Genomic DNA, 11,561 nt, shown 5'->3' with positions numbered 1-11,561 from the left:
CCAGCACGTGGTCAAGGAACGTTGGAAGAGTAGTGGAATAGTGGCGGATAGATAGGACTTATTTTTGTGTTTATTTTCTTTATAAACATCGAGATATGATCGATTAGATATATCACTTATACTCACACACTCTTAGGGCAGAACTCACTATTCTCTCTATACACGTTAGCTACTACTGTAACATCAATCTAATCTCCACAACCATTGTAACCCTTTTTTGATATTAATAAATTGGTGATCGACGAGTTGTCATCACCCGGGGTTTTTTTCTTTTGATCTGAAAAAGATGAAAGGGTTTTTCCTCGCAACAAATCTCGGTGTTCACTCCATTTTCATTCACATAATCATTGTTATTGGCATAGCACTAGACCTCACTTTTACGGATTGGATACATTATCCTTAGCTGATTTTTATCCAAAACAGTTATTAATGAAGAAGAGCCATAAACACTTCCTCAAACACATACAATTACTATATTAAACCACAAACAAAGATAATAGTTAAGGCATTTCACAAAATTTGTATTACCAAGTCAAAAGTAATGGTTGCACATGTATTGGGTATGGTTTGCAAGTTCAAAGTGGATCTACCACTATTAATAATTACAAATTTAAGGTTAAAAGTATTGATCATTTGATCGTAAAAAGCTGTTGTAAACCAAAAAGGGGTGTTTTGGTCACAATAAAAATTTTGAGTTGAAATAATCAAATAGTTTGATTGAAGTCAAAGCTTGTGTAGAATGTATTATCTGAACAAAATTCAGTCTAAAATCTAAATTGACTAAATTACTCTTGAATTAAATATGGTTTGTTTGTTTGACCCAAATCAAGAAAGTATACTTACATATGCAAGACTACCTAAAGTTGGGTAAGTCCATATTATCATCTCCAAGTCTGAAAAGAAATAACCATTTGGCTCTTGCAATTATGTGGCAAAAAAATATATAAAACATCATTTTTCACCGATACAATGCATTTAAAAGTAAATAAGTATGTATCTGAAGGCAAATAATAATACCCGAAGTAAAGTATCAGATGCTGCTAATGACCAGTTTGATCCCAAACAAATCTATTGCTAATAAAACTATATATGTTCACTATTAATCATACGTGACATGGAGCTCGACTTGTTATGACCTGGCATGGCCCGTTACATAATAAATTAGTTATACAATGTAAGTTAAATCTTTGATAGACTAAGCTAAAAAGAATTTGAAAATAAGGTATGTTATATATTTAGTGATTTAAATGATATCTAATTTAAGATATGAATATAACAATTTATTTCAGTGAAGTCTACCTGATAACCTAAGTTCCCAAACCCGATTTATCCGACAACCATACAGATCGGTTGGTTCCAATATGAAACACAATAACCCAATCTACCGGAAGAACACCCCTACAAAATTATAACAACAATAACATACCTTTTTTTACGGTTTCATGCATGTACTTGTCAAATGATGTTCCAATCCGATAAGATGAGGTTGATGTCCCAGTCCGCACGTAGTTGATTTCTGAAGATCTGATGCACACAAAAGTAACATAATTCTTTGTCAATACTACATTCAATACAAAGCACCAGACTGCATAATTTTGCAAAACACAAAAGTAAATTAACTAAATTTCCAAGTTTAAATCTTTCTTTGCAGAAGTAACAAACCAATTACTAAATCCTAGAATTCCACATGTCTCTTGATAATCAATTTAGGGCACATCATTTGAAACCTTAATAATCAGAAAACCTAAATCACATTTGATACCCGATATTCAAGAAGTCCTTTAGGGATTTTGATTTGATGATGAAATATGTAACCTAATCAACATAAAAGAGACGAAATACTTACCTTAATAGTGATGGATGATGAATTTCATAACCCAAATCAACTAAAAAGAATTAATCAATAATTCACGTTACAAAACTGAGTCATCATAGCGTATTAATCTTAGTTTCATCAAACATCAACCAAACTGAAGCTTCTGATTTAAACAACCCAAAACAAAGATTAAAGAAAGAGTATTTACCTTAAATCACCAGGATTAACCTCATAAGCTTTCCACCTTCAATTGAATACCACTATATCTCCGTCACGAATTGGTTCCTTATGTGAAAAAATAGAATATCACTGTGCAAGTTATAACTTCAAATATAAATCTCTCTTAAATAACTAATGTAAACAATAGTCTAGACATGTAACTGTTCATTTGCCCTTTTGAAGCCAACCTCCACACTTACAGATAGCACAACTGGTGCACAACCAGTCGTGCACATTAGCCCTTTCCACATTATTAATGCTGATGTAACAATCTGTGAAAACTATCAAATGAGCAAGGTTCAATAATAGCATCATTTTCCAAGAACTAACCTGCACAAGTGCTCATAGTCAATAGGGGTGTATATCACCTAAGCCGCTCGCGAGGTACTCACGATCTGCTCGCTAAAAACTCAAACAGAGGTGGCCTTAAACGAGCTAGAGCTGGCTCGTGAGCTTAAATGAATTATTATGCAAAAACTCTGCAACATATCATATTAGTAAACTTTACAAACTAGCTTATTCAATTTCATATATAAATCAAACACAAGTATATGAAGATCAAACGAAACGAAACAAACTAAAACACATGGTGGTCACAGATTATTATGGAGGAATGCAATTGTCCTTTCTTGAACTAACTTAAACCAACATGTCGTTGATTCCAACAGGAAGCGAATCAAGACCTAAACAAAAAACCGAACCCAATTGAAACCAAAACATAAAGAATACCGAAAACCGAAACCAAACCAAAATGAATCTAAACAATTGAATAAACTGAAACGAACCAAAATGAGACTAAAATAATGAAAACCGTACCGAAACCAACAACGAATAAACTGAATCAAAACTGAAACGTAACTTAAAAAACACGAAACCAAAAAAACTTAAACGAAACCAACACTGAAAAATGTCTTACCAAAACAAGCCCAAGAACACAAGCGACTTAATATGAAATTCAACAAAAACAGGGAAAAATCAAAATCAAAATAATGGAGAAACACAAAAAAATTAAAACCAAACCGAAACCAAAAATTGATAAAACTAAACCAAATTGATACAAACCGAGCAGAAAATAAAAACGGAAACATCAGTAACAGCTCCTTCGTTAGATTTTGACATAAAACAACCACCATTAGTTGTGTTTTAATGATGGTTATCGTGTCACGTGTATCCAGTATACACAAGCAAACCTGAGCAAAAATTCAAGCCTAGTTTATTAAGATTGAATTGGTTTGATTACCTAGACAAAATCAAAACAAATCAATCTCATTTAAATTAAAAGATTACAGTAACAATAGAAAATCAAATTGACAAACTTCGTAAAGATGCCAACACCGCATTCTTCTACCTTTGGTGAAGAACAAATTTGTATCTAGTATGATATGTTGTATCATTCATTTCATTAGGTATGATAACCCTTCAATTCAATTGATGACATATTCATTGCAATTAAAGGTAGGAGATCGATAGAATGAACGTTGCCTAAGGATCAACTGAAAGGTCGCTGGAGGCAAACTACAATATGTCGCAGACCATGAACCCTACCATATTTTAGTTATTACATTTATCTTCAATTAATACAATAAAACTTCATTTAAATTTCCTGACAAATATGTGCCTAAACATGAAACATAATTTTATACTCAGATTTGCTATTAAACTCCCGATAAGCAGGTATAGAGGTAGGGTACCAAAAAGACCCAAATACCCTTAAGGACTACCCGCGGGTCAATCAGAAGCCCGTGATAAGTCACCCGCGGGACATATAAATCATCCGCATAATCATTTGAGGAAGAAACACCCTCATATCGCATGCGGAAGCACCACAGTACCCTCAAAGGTCACCCGCAGGAAGAGATATCCTTTCGCGGAAATAACCACGAGGTAAGTGCTCCAGGACAGCTGTCAATACACAATTGCCTTCTAGAAGATTCGCCAAGGTACTTTCTTGGGCAATACGTGAGCCCTCGGCTAGTCAATTGATGACAAGTGGCAAGGACGTTATAACCGTGCACATGGCCAATATTCTCCAAGCAACCAATGAGGAAGAGACGCGTGTCCAGGTTGTTATACATGCACATGCAACGTATGGAATAAACCTATTACATAAGGACACGTGTCCAGACGGTTATAAAGGCATCTTCTTAAGGGACAGCTGCCCCAATCACCTTCCCCCATCCTTCGGCTATAAATACCTTGTCAAATGGTATGAGGTATTCATTCACTCACCTATATTCTAACTACACTTAGTCTTTGTACTTCAGTACTTTCTACACTACGAACGTTACTGATTCTCACGCCGGAGGGTGGTTACAGGAAGACCCCCCATCTTGTCCTTCTTGTAACGAGACTCACGGTGTCTGTTTTGCAGGTTTTCGTCATTGGACTTTGGGAAGTTTTACTCGTATCGTGTAGTAATTATCGTATTGTACCCTGTGGATTCACTGGATCCAGGACCCATACCCGGGGAGTGGATCCGTGTTTCTTCAGCAGGTGTCTAGCTATGAAACATAATTCTATTCACCGAAAATTCATTAAACATCCCAACAAATATATGTAACTTTGAAACATAAACACTCAGACGTGCTATTAAACTCCCGACAAGTATATGTCCGTTCGTTAAACATAATTTTATTTTATACAATGAAAGTTCACTAAAACGTCCCAACAAGTCTGCATCTAACTATGAAACGTAATTATATTCCCAAAAATTCAGGTATCCCGTAATAGAATTCTAGAAACCTCCTTGCACTGGCAGCTGATTTTCATATTACTACTTTCTACTCATCTTATTATATCTTCCCGAAATCCTTCAATTCTGTTTTCCGTCATTCAAAATTGTCCGATCTCCGTCACAGGTATGTATATGTATATATTTAGGGTTTCAATTTTCAATTTACAACGGTTTTGTTTGTAAGTACGCGTTTTTATTTAAATCATCGGTTTCGGATTTGATGAACGAGAGGTTTATACGCTTGTTACTGCTGTTGGGTGTCTAATGATTATGCTGATCAATTTAGAGGTTAGGTTTGTTATTTGAAATTGGGTAAATTGGAGATCTTATTGGTCTAACAAAGTTGATCTTTTTCATAATTTGTCATGTAGATAGATAGTTAGTGCTCATATCATACTTATTAAAACTCTAGCTTCTTCAGCCTAGGCGAGGCCCAATATAATATATGCGCTTCTACTTCCTAGGCCCTCGCTTCTTGAAGTTGACGGATCAACAACAATCATTATTTGATTTGAACCTTTACTATTGATTACTCTTTGAACTTTTGGTTTTCATGTTTTTAAAATTTTGTTATTCAAGTTTTGGAATTACATTTGAATCTTGACTCATTTAGAACCTTTGGTAGTTTGGTACTAATTAGATGATAGTAGATGTTATACAATAGCTTTTCTTTATTTTATATAAAAATGGTGTTATCTTCTAATACATAATACTATTTTTATTAAGTGCGCTTTTTTTTTCTTAGGCCCTCACTTTGAGTGCGCATTTGATAAGTATGGCTCATGTTAGGTAGTGATGGCAATTTGATATAAGGTGAATGAATATGGTTATATAGTTGGAAAATTTCGACTGTGTTACCGGTTTAAACAGCGAAAATTTAGTGGAGAAAGAAAACACATTTTTACCTTTTTTTTGTGCTTCGAGTTGCTACATATGTTTGTAATTCTCTGTGTTTAAGCTGAAAGTGCATTTGCAGGATGATTTAAATATTATGCATTTACAGTTGATTTTTGACCTTAAGGTTTTATCGGTTTGTGAGGATCAATTGCTATTGTTAGAAGATTAAGATCTTTTTACCTGCTATACAAAGATGTAATAAGATGCTATTGATTTGCACGTTCTTTCTTTCTAGATTCTGGATTTGTAATAAAAATGCAGTGTTCCCTTGAATATTTGCATCAGATACATTTCTAACTTGATTGATCGTGTCTGTATTTGGTCCACAATCTTTAAATGTTATTGGATTTTCTCTTTAAAGTTTTATTTTTAATTTATAAATTGGTTGCGTTTTACCAGTGAGATAATTTGAAGAACAAGATGCAAGGTGGAAGGGGAAGAGGCAATCCTTTCTTCGGTTTTGGTGACCCGTTTTCTAGTTTTGGTATGCCTGATCTTTTTGGAGGACGGGACCCGTTTGATGACCCGTTCTTCACCCGCCCATTTGGTGGAATATTCTCATCTGGCCCTTTAGGTGGTTCTCCTTTCATGGACTTCAATCCATTTGGATCAGGCATCTTTGGTCAAACAGCAAACCCGTTCATGGTTGACCAACCACCTAGAATCCATGAAACCAGACCCTTGTTGCCAAACACTTCACGTGGACCAATTATCGAAGAAATTAACTCTGATGATGAAAAAGATGAACCTGACTCTGAAAATAAGAACCAGAGTTCTAACAAGCATGTTAGATCTGAAACACAGCCTTACATTGTTCATCCTGATGATGACTTTGAAGGTAAACTGTGTTTTTAGTTTTTTACTTATTGCCTTTGTACATATGTTTCGTGTGTTTAAAATCATCTTTGTTCATGATAGCGCATAATGGGCATGAGTTGAATATTATGAATAATAATACGCGCTCAAGCCCGCAAGCTAACAGCTTCACTTTTCAAAGCTCTATGGTTACATATGGTGGCTCAAATGGAGCATATTATACGAACTCTATGACCAAAAGGACTGGCAGTGATGGAGTAAGTAAAAATACATGCTTTTTTTTAAATGACACAAACATATGGTGGTTTGTGTCTCTAATGACTTGTTATTTTGGGTTTCAGTTAAGATTTGAAGAATATAAAGAAGCGGATTCGGTTACAGGTCAGGCGGCTCATAGAGTTTCAAGGGGAATCCATGAAAAGGGACATACGGTTACAAGGAATTTGAAGTCAGATGGTCAGGTGGATACGATGCAAGTGTTGCACAACATTAATGAAGGTATTTTCTGTATTACGATTATAATTATAACTACAATGCATATGTATATGAAACAACGCGTATTGATGTGCGTTTGTGTTAGATGAACTTGGTGGTTTTGAAGATGTTTGGAAAGGAAAAGCTAGGAAACATCTACCTGGATGGACCAGTGGGTCTAATACTCATGAAGGTATAAGTCGCCGTTATTGTTAGGGAAAATGACCAGAATGTCCATTTGACTGGTCAAAGTTATCATTTTCTCTATTAAAATCTAGTCTTTCCAAAATGCCCATCTCAAATCCAGTTCATCAGCCTAGATAATAATCATTACCCGACTGGATTTTCAACCAACCCGGTCACGCCACATGTCAATATCTAGTCTAGTCGCGTGGATTTTTTGAAAAATCAGTTGAACCACCCCGATTTTAAAAATAATATTTTTTCAAAAAACTAGTCGAATTGCCTAGTTTTACAAAAAAAAAAAAAAAAGTGTAGTCGCCTGGATATTTTCAAAAAAACAGTCGAACCGTCTTGATCTTTTCAAAAATAAGTAGAACAACCTGGATTTGGGATGAACATTTAGAGGATACCATATTTCAGTTGACAAAATGCTAACTTTGACATGTCAACTGCACAGTTTGGTCATTTTCCCTTTGTGTTATTATTGTTTTTTATTTTGTTTTGATTTAATATAGGTAACCAAATGATATATGTTTTAGGGTTAGGTGAGTCAAGAAGGGGTGGTTGGGCACTGCCATCGAGTGAAGGATTAAGGAACCATGGCGGTTCATCTGGGTCACATGCAGGTGTGAGAAGGAAGTCAGATAGTGGCGACGACCGTCAGTCATCAAAGACGAGGAGGGTTTAGATTAAAAGGGATATGGTTTGGGGGTGGGTGCTAGTATTGTAGATTATTGCAAGAGTTTGTTGACTAGTAGCTTATATTGTCTACATGATTATTGATAGTTATCTTCTCATAAACATGAATGAAGAATAAAAAGACATATTGATTAACGTACGTACCCACGCACAAATTTTTTGTGCACGAAAGAGGTTCGAAAATTCTCTTAACTGGAATGCTATGTGTTTGTTTATATGGTTATAACAAATGAACATTTCTTTTTAATAATTATACAAAATAGGATTAATTTTTCATATTTCGAATCTTTTGAGTTATACAGTTTGCGTGAATCTTGTTCGCCTAGTTGATTCATGTTCATTATTGTCTGAAGCTCTTTTGTTGCCTGTTGGTGATTCAAAAAATTGTTGTCTATGCTGTATTTGATTCAGTATATCAACACTACATCATGTAATCTAGATTCAAGCTCTAGAATGAACGGAAGAAGAAATCAATAGAAGAGTTACAAGAAAACTGTTACAAAGAGTATTGTGGCTTCTAAGTTTTAACACAAGCAAGCCTCCTTTTATGTTATATATGTAACACGTTTATTTTATATGATAAGTCAGCTAGTAAGATTGATCCACTTGGCAGTGAATTGGATTGGAGTGTGAAAAGTTAGAGGTTGTTAATTATGTTCATTTATTTTAGGTATCTTCAAATGAGACTTTCTTACAGTAAAATAACATCAGTAGAGTTTTTATGCAAATTTGTTCTTGTATTTGATTGGATTATAAATATCTTGAGGATGTTAGAAAGGATGTGGCTTCTTATTTTGCATTATTTCTTACTTGTATCGGTATTAGTACCAAAAATATTAGAAATTTGGGAAAAAAACAAAAATATAAAAAACAAAGTGGTATAAAAGTGGGTGTTGTACCGATGGTATTGGCATTTGTTGTTATTATAGGTACCCTGTCCGATTCAGCCTTTTAGATTCTAGTACCGTTACTAACAGGCCAACCCTGATCATAAATAGAGCTTCCCCTTGGTATATATAGAGAGCTTATTATAGAGGGAATAGTATCCTCTTTACAACTCTAAACTAACCACCACCAACATCATGTAGAAATCAGCTCCTCTCTCTCTCTCTCTCTCTCTCTCTCTCTCTCTCTCTCTCTCCATGAGACCCGATCTCACCTAATACCATCCTAATAGTACACCTAGACGGGAACTCATTTCTCATCATTAAGATCGGAATTATGTCTTCCTTCTCTGTGTTCTAAGATCTAAAATGTACACATGATTCATCTCCTTCTCGTTTTCAATTATCATGTTCAAAGAATTAACATGCTCTATATTATTTCGTTCTCAATAGCTATCATCACCAACCCGCTAAGTCTTTCTTTGGGCATTGCGGATTGTAAATAAGATTTCAATAACTATAATTTAATTTCGAAAAACTTCTTTCTGCAGATGCTACCGTGACTGCTGATGTTCCAAGTCGACTTTGTTATTATCCCACCTATTCGTTTCTTTCATTTAATTATTTAACCTTTTTTTTAGTTAAAAATAATGAATATTTTTCAATTTTCAATGGGCCTATAAGACTTTGGGCAATCTAAAAAAATGGATCTAAAATATGTTTGATTATTATAAAAATAGTGGAATTATAAGCGTTTGGCTATTCTATATATAACATCGGGAGTTTTTAAAATTTTTTGTACCCACGATAGAAACGTGTCCTGGCCGGGCACTCACATGGCACATCTTAAAAGTCGGCACTGCATACTAGAAGATACGTGATAAATCCTTCAAGGAAGATGAGGGGAGAAAGGAGGTGGTAGGGAATTTGCCACCTCCTTTTTTATGAAAAAAAATATTATTATTTATATTAAGAAAACATTTTTGTAGAAAAAAATTAAAAAAATAAGTTGGACCGGGTCTCAACCCCATAACTTTTAAATATGTTAGTGCTATATTATTAAAAGGAAGATCAGATTGATCAAATTGGGGTTAGGGTTTTAACCATTACAAAACCACTTCGATCGACGATGGGTACTGACGGAGCTACGAGTGCTGAGACACAGGCGGCGAACGGAAAGAAGTACAAAACAAAAACTATCAACTTCCGCAGCCATGAGAAGACGACCTTGTTGCAGAACGATAACGATAGATGTGCATTAATTGCTATCTGTAAGTATTACTAGCGCGGGTTTTCTTCTCTATTTTATTATTGCCAGTGATTTTAAGTTTGTCTTGTGAATTTTCTGTTGTATATGTTTAGGGTTGTTGATAGATTTTCTAAATTAATATATAAATAAATAATTAATAATGATAATAAAACATATCTAACCCGAAACTGACCCTGTTAAGTTTCGGGTTTGTCTGGTTCGGGTTAGTTGAGGTCGACCCCTATATATTAACCACTTTCTTAAAGTGTTTCTCAAGGTACATATAAGTTTTATTAATCTTTGTTTACTTCTGCTGCAAGTTGGAGATTGTTTGTTATTAAATGACTCTAGACACAAAGGTCGAAATTGTTAGGAAGTTATGTTTAACATCTAGGTCAATGATAGTCATTGGGCTTGTTATTATCATTAGTTGTCAAGTTTATTACTTTAGGGGTCTTAACTATCAATTGGTGAATGTAGCTTAAGAGCGTTTGGTTTCACTTCTCACGTCTCATGAAATTTGAAGGGTTGTTTCTGTCAAATACGAAACTAGTTGGTTACCGCTTGAGTGACTGCTATAAATAAACAGATTCGATTAGGTCATTAACAGCTAGTTCGTTCGTTCATTTTCTGAGTGCGACTTCTTTCTTTGTAATGTAATCGTTTCTATTGAATAATCCCTAATATAAATTTGGATAACCATTGTTGAGTCGTACGCGTTCTTATTTCAATTTCTATTGTGAGCTCTTCGTAGTTAATTCATTTTACTTCCGCAAATATAAAGTGTTGTTTATTATTCAGGTAATGCTCTGTTGCTTCAAGGCAAAATCGATATCATCCCGGATGTAACTAAGGAGATATCTGAGCAGGTGCTCATATCAAATCTGGATAGCATGTTGAGAAAGTTAAGAATTTTGGAGAAAGCTGAACTAATTGAATCCCTTCCTAAGCTTTCAAAGGACTTTCATATCGAACCAAAATTCAATGGGTATGCTGTTTTTTCTTATTTTGTTTTTTTCCTAATCCTAGCCTCAAACTCACAACGCAATATTTATTTTGTTTCAGTATTAATGAGTTTTCAGCTAGTACTGAGATAGATATATTTAAAATGCTTGGCGTCCCACTTTGTCACGGGTGGGTCGTTGATCCAAGCTATGATGCATCTGTTGCCAATATCATCAGTTCAAGTTCGTACGATAAACTGAAGTGCGTGGCTGATAAACTGGAGGTCATCTTTGTAGACAGTGAACAAATTTCCGATGATCAAGGTATAAACTTAGTGACTGTTAATGTGAATATCCGTCAAATGCTAATGCGTTTGTTTTTCTGATAGTGGGTTTGATATTAAAGTTTTTAGAAGAAACTTCTAGTCACCTCACAAAGCATGGGTATGGTTTCTTTTGTTAATGATTTTCACGTGTCTGAATCATATCATAAGTTAGCCTCTTTTTAGTAGTCTTGTTTTGATAACTGTAGGCTATCTCGCTTGAAGGATGAACTGGAAGAACATGTGCCCTGCATTCTGTTCTGGAATGATCAGCTGAGCACAATGACCAAGTTTAAATCATAAAATTACGTTTTTTGATTAAA

At 34.7% G+C, this 11,561-nt stretch overlaps 2 protein-coding genes across 2 annotated transcripts; both read left to right on the top strand.

The window, feature by feature from the left end:
* Positions 1-4,834: 4,834 nt before the first annotated feature.
* LOC143623657 (uncharacterized) lies at positions 4,835-7,997 on the top strand. Its single transcript, XM_077094508.1, has 6 exons — positions 4,835-4,893; positions 6,066-6,504; positions 6,585-6,739; positions 6,824-6,980; positions 7,063-7,149; positions 7,679-7,997. The coding sequence occupies exons 2-6, from the start codon at positions 6,087-6,089 to the stop codon at positions 7,825-7,827; spliced, it is 966 nt and encodes a 321-aa protein (XP_076950623.1). The 5' UTR covers positions 4,835-4,893; positions 6,066-6,086; the 3' UTR covers positions 7,828-7,997.
* A 1,854-nt stretch (positions 7,998-9,851) lies between these two features.
* On the top strand, positions 9,852-11,301 carry LOC143623675 (uncharacterized). Its single transcript, XM_077094523.1, has 3 exons — positions 9,852-9,993; positions 10,773-10,959; positions 11,037-11,301. Exons 1-3 carry the CDS (start codon positions 9,852-9,854, stop codon positions 11,299-11,301), a joined length of 594 nt encoding a protein of 197 aa, XP_076950638.1.
* Positions 11,302-11,561: the final 260 nt, after the last annotated feature.

This window comes from Bidens hawaiensis, unplaced genomic scaffold (genome assembly GCF_021521415.1).
Source record: "Bidens hawaiensis isolate Kalapana, Puna unplaced genomic scaffold, B.hawaiensis_p1.1 tig00003510_1, whole genome shotgun sequence".
In the NCBI taxonomy this organism is placed as follows: Eukaryota; Viridiplantae; Streptophyta; class Magnoliopsida; order Asterales; family Asteraceae; genus Bidens; species Bidens hawaiensis.
The sequence above is the reverse complement of the archived record's forward strand: the minus strand, read 5'-3'. Positions and strand labels throughout refer to the sequence as shown.

Coding starts and splice junctions, on each gene's coding strand:
- LOC143623657 (XM_077094508.1), top strand. CDS start 6,087: ATGCAAGGTGGAAGGGGAAGAGGCAATCCTTTCTTCGGTTTTGGTGAC. Junction 6,505..6,584: donor TCCTGATGATGACTTTGAAG/GTAAACTGTGTT, acceptor TGTTCATGATAG/CGCATAATGGGCATGAGTTG. Junction 6,740..6,823: donor AAAGGACTGGCAGTGATGGA/GTAAGTAAAAAT, acceptor TTTGGGTTTCAG/TTAAGATTTGAAGAATATAA.
- LOC143623675 (XM_077094523.1), top strand. CDS start 9,852: ATGGGTACTGACGGAGCTACGAGTGCTGAGACACAGGCGGCGAACGGA. Junction 9,994..10,772: donor ATGTGCATTAATTGCTATCT/GTAAGTATTACT, acceptor TTTATTATTCAG/GTAATGCTCTGTTGCTTCAA. Junction 10,960..11,036: donor ATCGAACCAAAATTCAATGG/GTATGCTGTTTT, acceptor ATTTTGTTTCAG/TATTAATGAGTTTTCAGCTA.